Source organism: Micropterus dolomieu, linkage group LG06, assembly GCF_021292245.1.
Source record: "Micropterus dolomieu isolate WLL.071019.BEF.003 ecotype Adirondacks linkage group LG06, ASM2129224v1, whole genome shotgun sequence".
Taxonomy (NCBI): Eukaryota; Metazoa; Chordata; class Actinopteri; order Centrarchiformes; family Centrarchidae; genus Micropterus; species Micropterus dolomieu.
This window is the reverse complement of record NC_060155.1, coordinates 4,809,579-4,822,275: the sequence shown is the minus strand read 5'-3', so window position 1 is coordinate 4,822,275 and position 12,697 is coordinate 4,809,579. Positions and strand designations below refer to the sequence as shown.

The 12,697-nt window shown below is 40.4% G+C and overlaps 1 protein-coding gene across 7 annotated transcripts in view; it reads right to left on the bottom strand.

Annotated features, from left to right (window-relative positions):
• The window catches only part of LOC123971976 (partitioning defective 3 homolog), a 291,948-nt gene that overhangs the window by 94,566 nt on the left and 184,685 nt on the right, over positions 1–12,697 (bottom strand). For 6 of the 7 annotated variants that reach the window (XM_046051123.1, XM_046051122.1, XM_046051124.1 and 3 more), the window contains one exon: positions 11,376–11,648. In XM_046051123.1, coding sequence (XP_045907079.1) covers positions 11,376–11,648 — 273 coding nt within the window. Of the gene's footprint in view, positions 1–4,485; positions 4,896–11,375; positions 11,649–12,697 lie in introns of those variants that run through there. The other variant, XM_046051127.1, reaches the window with a different exon arrangement.

Here is a 12,697-nt window from a genome sequence, read left to right as displayed (position 1 = left end):
TCAAGGAGATTATAGTTCTTTTTTTAGATTTTTCCTACAATAGTATCACAAACTGTTTTCATGAAACCCATGTCTTGCACTTACATGAATATACCACTATACTGTGTGCTTACTGTACCACCACTGTTAGTAAACCCGGTCTAATAAACAGTTTTTTGTCCAGATTAAATACAAGACGTGACTAGTACTTCCCTGTCAAGCCAAGGTTTTACCTCTTAAAGAACAGTTTTCACTATTATTGGTTTTTTTCTAGCTAGTACATTTAAATTGTTATTTTTGTTCTTGTAGTAGTTGTGTACTACATGTACCATTACTTTATTTCCTGTGTGTGACATCTTAAGAAAAACTCACCCTGAGGGTCCTCAAATGGTCAGTCAGTCTGGCTCCAAATAGAAGAAAATGACATCATCACACCATCACACTATCAGACATGGTCAATACTAGATAGAGATGGCCCACAGACTGTCTCTGACCACACACACACACAGAAATATGACCCTAGAAAATGTTACTCAAACATACTACATACTAACAATATATCACTGTTTCCATCATGGAAGCTGCTGACCTGTTATTTTGTCCTGTGTGTGTGTGTGTGTGTGTGTGTGTGTGTGTGTGTGTGTGTGTGTGTGTGTGTGTGTGTGTGTGTGTGTGTGTGTGTGTGTGTTTTTGTGTGTGTGTGTGTGGGGAGGGGGTTAGGGTTTCTACACTAACCACTCCTTGCTTTCTGTTGTTCGGTCTAATACCTTCCAGTGTCCCCTGTGGCTTTCCAGTGTCTGCGGCCTTGCGAGACACATTACTCGTAAATGAAAGGATTCAGATGAAGTTACACTACTACAACAATTAGGCAGAAAAACTCTTCTAGGAAAACCAAGAGAAAATTCCAAAATTTTGGTTTTAGTGGGTGTGAAATATAGTGCTTTTGTTTACTGTATGCTATATTTATTTATTTATTTATCTATCTATCTATATGTGATTGTTGCTGCCAGAAAGAAAGAAAACCTTTGGACAGCTGTTGATCACACAAACTACTGCAGTCATGTTGAGGGAAAAGTATTAAGAAAACTCTGGGGACATTTTCCCTCGTAAACCGTAATAAACCAATAAATAAATAAATAAACAAACCACTGTAAAATTATGAAGGCTGAACACCACTGCAATAATAATTTTGACAACCGGATTAATGTACATGTTTGTTGATCTCAGATCAAACACTTAATTTGGCTTTTAAGTGGGACTCGGAGTGAGGTAATATTTAGTATGATCACAGCAGGTCGTCCACTATTAAATATGTTTGGAGTCTCCATTTTGAATATCCATTACATAAATACGAGACATAATCCTTGTCATTAATATGAAGACATCAATAATGCACTTAAAGAGGAATTGTGCTATTTTTTTGTTGTTTGTATTTATAAATGATCTGTTATTTTACTTACTGGTTTGAATTTGGGAATGTTGCATACAAGATGGTTAAGATGGTTGAAATCTAACTTTTCAACATTTGGTTTATCAATAAGATTAATTGCGATTGCAGAAAACATCAGTGTATATTATTTTATCCAACACAAGTGGCCGTAGTAGTGGAATTCCCCCAAGAAAGCGGTCAAACTAATATTTCTAACCACCTACAGCTGTACAGTGCTGAACATTGCGAATCTGATTTAAAGGCCCTCCATGGATTCTAACAAGGCCAAGCCCACCTTGTTTTCGAAGCTATTTAAAACAACTCCATCTTTACGATCTAAATTAACAAGCCCTTAGAGATTTTGAAAAGATTTTTTGTCAGGCTGCTCTATTTAAAAACAACGTGCAGTACATTTGCTTGGGTTTTCATCCCAATCTAAAAGCAGAGGAGACAAACAAGTTGTGGCAGACAGGATAACAGTAACCTAAATCTTTGGTTGAAAGAAAATAACTGGCGGAGCCATATGTATATCTGTGTCTGTATAAAAAACTGAATGATTCTGTTTTTCCAAAGGGGATAGAGAGCACTGAGGAAATAAAGTATTCACCCGCCTTCTCTTGTTCCAACATAGGAACACCCAAACGACCCCTAAAAACCCAGTGAGCAGTCCTCTCCCACATCCATAAAGGATTCCCAGAGGCAGAACATGTCTCCCCACTGTAGCTCTTGGCCTTGATCCAGGGATTAGGAGTGGAAGGGGACTGGCCTGTCTTCCCTCTTATACAATATAACTGATTCTACCATATAGGAGCAGATGGCGGCTGACAGACACTAACTTTAATACAACCTATCTCACGCTCTACACTCATACATAATCATTTGTGTTTGACATGTTGATTTAATGACTGTCAGCCATTTGAAATTATTTTTAATGGATCTCTGGCTGGCAAAACAGCAGGCAGGAGTAGCAGATATAGAATCTAACATGTTCATTTTAAGCGCTTTGTATTGTGCCTATCAGCTAACTGTAAAACCACAAGATAGAGAACTGCATATGTCAAAGTTGAAGCTCCCTTTAATGGTTAGCCATTTTGGGTGTTTGATGCGAGAATACTTGCAAAACAATGGAAACTAAACCATAAAGTGAAAATAGTTGAGGTAATGTGTTTTCACAGTGAAATACAGCTTCCCTAGCTTATATATAAACTTACAAAGCCGTCCTCCCAGGGTTGTAGTGTTTTACAATGAAAGTACTGAACTTGATCTCAAGCTGGATGTACTGTACATGTTGTAGCAGAAACAGATGTCATGAACGTTCCCGGCAGTCTGCATAGTGAATTTTGTGACCTACATGTAATGGCAAAGACAATACCTGTCCTTTCAAACTATAAAAATGATCAGTTATTTAATGTCACCACATAGTATTTGAATGCATCCTTTAAAACAGTGGCCCAACCTTTTTTCTTTGGCGCCCCCCCTACTTTTATCTAAGAAAAGCTGAGCCCCCCCAACAGCTGACAAATCACGCACACAGAAAATTATTATGTAATTACTTACTAATAGCGAACAAATGGAGTCAAATGACACCTCCATGGCTCTGTGTAAATCAGTGCCAGCTCTTTGTTGGCCTTCACCAACAGTCTCCTGGTGTTTTGTTTCTTGGTATTGTTTGATACCAAGAAAAGGGGTTTATAAGGTGTAATATTTACAAAATATAAGCCTACAGCTGGCACTAACTTAAGTGTTTTCAACATAGGCCTATACTTTACTTTGGCGGGCCGGACAGGTAGGCCTACAGTTGCACCTGCAAAAGTATATTTGGCAAACCACTTTAGCACTTTGCAGAGAAACGGTGAGGGAGAGGTCATCTGGTATTACGTTAACGGACACGCAGGAAATGTTACATTACGGAGCGACAGTGAACGCACCACTGCAGACGTCACTCTCTAACGTTAAGTTTCAGTTTCGATCCACATGCGGCGCACTTCAAAACTGAATCACAGGTGAATTTATTAAACAGGGCAACTTCATGAAACGTACTGCTGATGGAGAAAGTCAGCTGAGACACATACAGGGAGAGAGAGACAGAAAGAGGTGTGTGCGAGTGTGGGGAGAGGAGCAGAGGAGCGGATTCAAGTAAATAAACACTAACCTTTAAGGTGGGAAATGACCTACAATAACCTACTGTTAATACAAATAGTCTACAATATACACCGCTACCGAGCCCACCCTCCACCGGTCGCCGCCACAGTTGTACCGTCTTAATGAGAGCTCCACAGTCCAATGAGCGGGGTGTCGTGGTTCTGTCGCTCCGATCCGTGACACGAGATCATGGACTTTTGTGTCAGGATTTTGGTCTCTGTTTCAAAACCTTTACAGCCCTACTACTAAGTAGTCTGCCTACTGTTTTAAGTGAGGAAAAAAATTTATACAGACTTTTGTATAAATGATCTATTGTGTTATTACGATTTTTTGACAACCTCAAAACAGATAAAGCTTTGGGCACCCCATTGTGATTTCTCCCCCCCAACCCCACCCCAGGTTGGGAACCACTGCTTTAAAAGATGAATGAACATCTGTAGCACTGCATTTCACTAGTATCAACAGGAATCAGTTTGTCTGCCTCATCAGTCACGGTGCAACTCAGGATCACTGAGGCCTGACTTCACAAACGGAGACGTGCTTAGCATCCTAACACAACACACAGACAAGGCTGTACTCCCAACTGGCAAAGTTTTCCTCAATAAAAGGTTGTATTTAATCAGCCATATATGTTTGACTGCAGGCCGCCATTTATGCCACCCGTGGTGGGATGTTAAACAGCAGATTTTTGCCCCGGGCCACTGTAACATTTTAATCTGGCCATGTCCAGAGAAAATTAAACCACACTTGTCAGACATGGATCTCAGGTTTTCTTCATAACTTCTTGTTTTATTTATTATTTATTTCATGTCTAATGGCTCTCACTGGGGTTCAAACCTGACAGTAGAACCAAACAGAAGGTTGGGATGTAGATGTAGCTAGCTTCAAAGCCACTTACTTGTGCTGCAGATTAGCTTGTGCACCTTCTGACTATGAGATGACTTTTCTCAGGTGCAAAGTATGTCGGTGTTATGGATATGTATTTACTGGAGGCAGAATACAGTGGCAGCCGATCAAAAAACTGTCCCTGTTCTCATTGCCAGACTTTGGATCAGCATTCAGACTGACAATTTCAGGCAGTCCTGATTGACCCTCAAGCAGAGATGTTCCCCAAGCTGTATTAAGACATCCTGTTCTGCTCAGAGAGTGGTGAGAACACACATTCAGATTCTGCATAGCAGTGAAAGCCAACATCTTGTCTGTTGGTCTATTCACACATTATGAGCCAGATAGTAGAGCAGCTGAGGCGCAGAGAGATGTGACTGAGCTTGGGTTTTCTCAGGTCTTAAACGGTTGCGAACAGGGGAAAAGTCACAGCTGCGAGTTCTTCCATCTCCAGGTTAGTCTGGCAGAAAGTAGACAGCAGAGAACAAGCAAACCACTTTTCCACACAGTTTTCCAGCTGAACAGTTCACTTTATATACTTGGCTTTAAAATTGAATTTGTCAGACTTAAGAGTCTGATGAGAACAATTTGAAAACTGATTCTGTGGATTCAACAACATTTTGCAGAGCGACATCTTCAAATAATATTCTACAGGAAATTAACAGTTATACAAGACTAAACATGATGCAGTAATGTGTTGATCGTCAAACAAGGCCGATCCATTTTAATGAGCTAAACAGAAGAGATGAACAGATTAAGAAATGGTCAGATGTGTGGGTTTGCAGAAACATGGGAAAGAAGGTGCAATAAACAACACAGATGATGTATGTGTGTAAGTGGATGCTAGGAGAGAAAGAGAGAGTGAGATAGACGTCTTCTCAGTTGGTCCCATCATACAATGTAAAATAGTGGCGCCTACAGTTATGTCATGAATGTGCAAATCCAACATAATTATGTTTAAGCTTGCTGAAGCTTTTCAGGCCTTCAAATCCGTCTGTCATTGTACTAAACTGTAGTGTTTGTGAGAATGCATACGTTTAGATAGTCCTGTGTTTGTGTTTGCAGTTTGGTCCCCAACTGGAGCTCCTGTCAGGAGTCTCAGAGGCTCCTCAATAGACAGGGAAGTTGGATAGGCTGTATTTTTACTCTGCATTGAATGAAACAAGGGCGTGTTTGAATTAACTGTGAATAGTATTAATTTGCTGTAACACCATTACATATACATACTCTTGAGGTTAAATTTCCAGCAAGGCTGGATTACCAACAAGATGATTAGTTTATGATAATTTGATGAATTACAAATGTGTTTGGTAATATGTAGCACTAAAGCACAATACACACTGAAATGTTTTGGCCACCTGATGAATGCAAGTTTCTGTGCAAGTATACTCTTCTTTAACCTGAGTTTGGTCATCGCCAACTCCTGAGGGAAATATCTGGCTGCTAAACCATCCACTCTTCACCAGCTTATTTGCTAACTTTGTCAGCAGTTTGGTGCTGTGCAGGCAGGGCGTCAGTTAATCAGAGCTTGTTTGTTCAATACAGCTGCCTGATATGACTGGAAACACGTCTGATAAGATTTGAAAAGAAAAGGGAGAAAATTAAAACACTGTGGTGAAAAGGCTAAAAAAAATACAGTTTCGTGATAATTCTCACGACAAGCAACCCCTCTGAATTAAATAGTCATTTGATTGATAATCGAGATGGAAAATATTGATTAGTGCAGCTTGAAGCAGGCTTTCAAGATGTAATCTTGAGGCAATGTTCAGTAACAGGCACTGTGGCAAAGTCTAGCTTTTTGTTCAGTTGATATCATGCTCATATTATGTATATTCCCATATACAAAAATGCATTTTTAGTAAAATGATCAGAAACTGGCACACAGCAAACCTTGTGCAGGTAGCACTTATGCTAGCGTAAGAGTACTGGTCGGTGTCTGGGTCTGTGGGCGAATTATAATGAAGCTGCCATGTGTATTCAGGCAACAGGATACATACACAATGCACAGAAGATTTGGAGGAAAGGGGGCTCAGAGGGGGCCCACATCTAATTTGTACCCTGGGGCCACCTCGCTAGTTAATCCTGCTCCTGTTTTGACCACCATCAACAGAAATCTGTACAGAACCTTGCACAAGGCAGCCAACTTTGTACTCAAAGTGTGCAGCTGCATACCTGCCACCATACTGTGGCTTACACAAACACACACAAACAAACACCCCCTTTGACTTGTCACTCTCACTCCTCCACAGTTCCAGAAAATACATGCATGCACATGAACAAAAACCAACAAACACAGAAGCGCCTGCATCGAAACATAGCAAAGAACGATACAAACAACGCCTATTAAATGTTGTGTGCACATGGCATACATGAAGTCAAGTGCAAATGCATGCACACAAGTGAACACACAGACACACACACACACAACCTTATCAGCCTGTGAAAAGCTGCAAGGCGACTGCTGTCTGTTTGTCTGCGTCGCTGTTTCTGGTGTGTTTGTGATACAACACGGCCCCGTTCGCTCTCTCTGAGGCCCCTTATTCCCCCGGTGGAGATGAAATGTAATGGAGTCGATTCAATAAGAGCGCTGCCTCCTCGGGAAACGCGGAGAATCAAATCACAACAAATCCCTCAGAGCCTTCCCAGAATTCACTGCTGCCTTGTAGTTGGGAGGGAAATAAAACAATGGTGGCTAATTCACTTGGCTCTCTGCACACTTGGGCTTGCACAAGGATGGAGTGTGATACAGCAAATGTTGAGGGCTAATAAAGTTATTCAATAACACATTGACTGCTTCTACAATCTGTTTTAAGTAAATTGAGCTTTTTAATTTGCCGTCAAAGCCAAAGAAACACACATGGTCACCGAGCTGGTAAGACATTCACTGGATATCTTCTCCCCTGACTTCATAATTTACTCAGGGTATTTAGGAGATATAGCATGGTGACAAATGTTACCAGATTCCAACAGGACCAGAGTGAGAAATATTTTGGGAAAACACTGGCGTAGATAAAAACACTAAGCTCTGGACAATATTTTGCTTGGCAGATTGAGAAGGGAGAAAGAAAGACCAGGAGTGTCCCAGCAGCAAGGTTACGCAATCTGGTTCAGAGAAAAAAAAACAAAAAAAAAACCGTTTCCACCATGATATTACACCGTACCACCCACACAATAAACCGCAAGGTAAAACAACAAAAACATCAAGTGAAAACATATACAACTTCCAGTTTATGGTCTTAAATATGTAGCTTTGAATATAAATAAAAGGCATCTAAGAAACACGCCTAATCCTGAAAGCAAATGTTACAGAGCAGACTTGAAACCAAAAAGCTAAATGTTGTTTCAGGCTTGTTACAGCAGACTGGCTTAGCCTCCAGTCCTCATGGTCATGCTCCTTAAAGCCAAGGAAACGGCAGACTGTTCCCAAAGGCTTCTGAAGCTCCTTCTAGCCTCTTTAGTTGTTTTTGTTTTTAAACCTCTGCAGTTAAATTGAAATTTCTGACAGCGCTATGTTTGAAGGAAAAAGAAGCAATTAAAAATGAACTCCAATGGATATTTATGCAGCTGCATGTTGTCTTTTCTCCCCCACGTTTCCTATTGGACTGCCAAGCACTGCGGCGCTAAGAGAGGCAACAGTACATTTTACAGCCCCAGGAGGAACAGAGTATCCAGGGGTGGTGTGACTCTGGTATTATCATTTGAACATTGAAGACATTTTTGGTGTAAGGAAGTGTCAGTGCCAGGGTTAAAAGGATGAATTCCCTCTTGGCCAGCACAGTTTTGGATAACAAGCTTCAGGTAGATCACGATGACGATGTTGATGGCTATTATCATTAGAAGCAGCAGCAGGAGTAGTGGTAAGAGTTGTGGCAGCAGCAACAAAGGCAGATTTTGTCCTTGCTTTTTCCTTGTGTCATATTTGTGTCCTTCTCTGATGACCTCTTCTTGTCATTACTGTGTCATTTTGGACATGCTATAAGCATTGTTAATGTTCAGGTTGTGGCTCTGACTATTGTAATGTTTACAAAAAGGTGCAAAATTAGGTAGCAAAGCTCTTTACAAGATGTAAGATTGTCTTTCCAAAGTCAAAAATAAACATTCACATTAAATTTTAGAATAGATTAAGATTCTGTTATTCATTGTATACTTAATACCACACGTGACCCGAGGAACACTAAACAGCTTTTTTCCAGAATCGAGGTTGGTTATTAAGGCAGTTCTGTTATGCAGTCAGGGGACAAGGCCTGAGGATCTAATGTTAGCTACTTCTGAACTACTTTTAAACCACTACTGAATACATACATCATACACGGTACATTCTTTCTTATGTACCTTTATGTATTTTTCAAGCATTTTTAACGTGCGTTTTTTGGGGGGTGTAGTTTGTGTTATCTGTTTCACTCATGCTTGCTAGGCTTCAGTTGCTACGGATCAGGGTTATACATTTGTGTTTGCTGTTTGAAGCTTTATGTAACCTTGTTGAGAAAGGCACCATGGAAATAAAGCTTTGACCCCTTCAGTTTGTCTCTGAGTCATCATCACAACATGGCAGCACCAACAAAAGAGCTATGCAATTAGTACTATAAAACTGTGACACTCTGAAAGCCATCATAAAATACAGAATTAAAGATCAATCTTATTTGAACAGTGAAACAGACAAATCCAGCACACAGCAACATCCTAAGTATCAAGCTGACGCAAACAAAATCTAAAAAAACTGTTTACCTTTTAACTTACCATGACACGCCTGCTATTTTAAAGTGTTAGTGTAGGAACAAAATAACATTTTCCTTCACTCTCAGTTTCTATGGACATGTTATTGCTTTGATCAAATCTCCACAATGTTTAAGCTCTGATATCAGTCTTTCGCTGCCATTCGAATCCCATAATAACAAACTCTCCCGCCGTCGGGAGTGCTAGGCATGGAAGGGTCTAATTCACTTCCTGTTCAGTAGGGGGCAGACAGGAAACAGGAAACGCGCTTCCTGGTTCTCCCAGGAGGTATATTTTTCTTTCAACTGGGGATCTGGGAACGTAACATAATATCGTTATGGAGTTTATGTCTGGCACCCACACTGCTGTAATCAAAGCCTCCTGCAAAGAGCAAGCGTTTTTAAGTCTGGGGCAGCACGGTTAGCAATTGGGACTACATTTACAGTATGAAAATACTACATTTAAGTGTAACGGCTGCATCCATAATAAAAAAGAATATTACATATTCAAGCAGAAAGGTATTTGAACATGTTCATTGTCTAAAAGCCCATAAGCCCACCAAAGTCTAACACAAGTCAGACCTGATTTTAATTGAAAAGACCAATGTTATTTAAGTTTTAAGGTCATGGTTATTAATTTTAGGGCTGCAACTAGACTAACATACAGACTACTTTTCAGACAGGGGAACTACTGAATACATTTTTGCTTGATGAATGACTTAAAACGATTAAACAATTACTAAAACGGTCTAAAGAAATTTTTTCCGTGCCTGCAGTTGTTGCTGTGGGATTTGGGGAGCAGCTTTCTCATACAACATTTTCAACCCAAAAGGTAGTGGTGCAATAGGTCACAAAACTCATGGATTGGATCATTTTAGAATCAGCAAAACAATAAAGTTAGGTTTAAATCCATAATAAAAATGCGCTACTTTGGCTTTGATATAGAGAGCATTCCTTATGGGGTGAAAAAGCTGTAAACTTCATAATAAAGCAGAGTCATGAGTGAAATCCCTCACCTAATTAAAATAAGATTCCATATCTGTCATGCTAGTGTATTTTCTTCGGCTGTGCATCTGCATACCTCCACACAGGACCACATCCGGGATAAAAAAAAAAAAAAAAAGGCAGTGAAAACAGCAGCAGAATGAATTATGAATCAATAGGAGCTACAGCACTCTCAAAGTACACACAGGCTGCTGGGCCATCTGGGGATGCATGAAAACCACGACTAAAGACAAAGCCATTCATTCAGCTATGGATGTACCCGCCTGCACTGCCTATGTTTCTGTACGCTGCAGGCTTTCCTCGATTGGCTTCAAGTTTCCCAAATCCATTTTAGGACTACCAATCTCTCCATTTATTGATCGGAGGAGGATTGGGAAGCACTTTAGCACAGAACTGCAGTGGACATTGCTTTGGGTTATACATTTCATAATGCCACTTAGCTGATGTATGTGAATACAAAGTAGATGCACAGTGAAAAATGATCTTCATGCCAAGCCAGGGTGATAATTTAAAAATGACTGACAGCTGTCAATCATGGACATAGAAGATCTGAACTGTTGGTAGCTCAGATGGAATGGAATGCTTCACAGAAAGGCAAGGAAACGGGGAAATGCAACAAAGTGAAAAGGTGGCAACAAGGTGAAATCAACAAGAGAACGAAAGACAGAAAGAAAGAGGTAGAAAGGTCAAGGGAGACAGAAAGAGAGGCGGATATTCAAAGGTTTCCATTCACTCACTGCCTCCCCAGAGTAATCCCACATTCCCTCGAGAATGGCGCATTGTGTCTAGCAGTCGGCGAGCTGACATTTACCGCCTGCCTTCTGTTGCTGTGATTATTTTCTCCTCCAGGTGTGATAGCCTGCCTGCTGTCTCTGCGCAATAATGCTGCCTCAGAGTTACGAGAGCTGGGAATGCAAGCCAGAATCAGGCCTGAACAAACCTTTTACTGAAATACCATGACTGGCGCGTGCTTTTGAATTGGAGGTAAAAAGGTTGCCACACCACGAATGGCAACCCGTCACCTGGCTTGGGCAGAAATGGCATTGTGACTTCATTAGAAGAATTAGAGTGTTGGCAAGAAACTAATTCATTTTTCAAGGAAAACAGAAGACATGAAGGATATCATATAAACAGTAAAATTATTTTGGTTTCAGCAGTTGACTGACCAACACCAAGGTATAAGAAATGTTTAAAACAAAACAAATGCATAACTCCACCCCTACCTGTCTGCAGACGGAGGCCTGTCGTTGCGGGCCTTGCTGACTTGGGTGTAGAGGGAATCTGAGTGCTGGTGCGGATGAATGTGGGGGTAATCGTCCCGGGGGCTGTGGGGCCTGCTATGCCCACTGTCCACAGAGCTGTTCAGGGGGTTGATGCCTGCATATGTGTGCTCCTCCTCAGAGGACCGCTCCGGCGTGCGGCTTATGTCCAGGATTTCGGCGTAGTCCCGTTCCCTAGCCTGACGCTCCCTCAGCTCCCTGGTCTTGGCCTGGATCCTGATGGTGAAGATTGTAGTAGACTTATTAATTTTAAAAATCATGGCTTTAGGCATTGTTTTATTGGATAATGCCATGCCAAGTTCTACCATAGAAATCTGGTCATCTATGGCTAAATAAATAAAGCTTAATTGTCCAGCAAATGACATTTGCTTTTAGCTAACACTGACTAAGTGACCATGGAAAAACTGGCTGAAGAATAAGCTTGAGTCCATTCATTGTAAATATTATAAAAGTGTTGTATTATAGTATTAGAAATATATCTTTAGCAGAAACAGTTTCATTTATTGAATACAGCCGCAATTACTGGAGCCAAAGAACCAAGGCGACATTAGACTGCAGCCCAAAGAAAAGGTAAGTGATACGAAGAAGAGGTAATATGAGAGAGCTTTTGCTACTGATTCAGTCTACAGGTAAGTTAGCTATTTAGCCAAACTGCAACCAAGTATAGTTGCTTTGGGCCACTACAGCTTGAGAGGTATTTAATTCACTGCAGAGCAAAGGACATACTTTTACATCTGACTGTTTGCTCAATAAATGGTTTCTCTATTGGATTTCAAATAAATGTAACACATTAAATCACAACATACATATTTCTGTCAAATTACACATGCCATGATAGAAGTTTACTATTTTAATTAACGGACTCTATTCCATATAGACAACCCACAAAATAACTTCATAGCACATAAAATAGTGAAACAAAGCACATTGTGTTATATAATACAAACATAAACTACATATTTAGTCCTACACAAGAAATGTATGAATGGCAGTGAAATTCTTCATGAACCATATTTTTAAATTGCTCTGTGGGAAATTGAAACTACCACCTTAGTGGTTTCTACTCTGCCAGGTAAAACCCCTTATGTTGATAAAGCCTTGTAGTGACTGTGGTGCTGAAAGACGCTGTGAATCTCAGGTGTCACGTTAACAAAACACCAGATGAGCCTCTGCAACATCTGCAAGTGATTGTTTTTATTGTGCCTTTTTAACTTTCCATTACAAAAGAGAGAGAAGATGTGGAGTCTATTATTTATGCCTTCCCA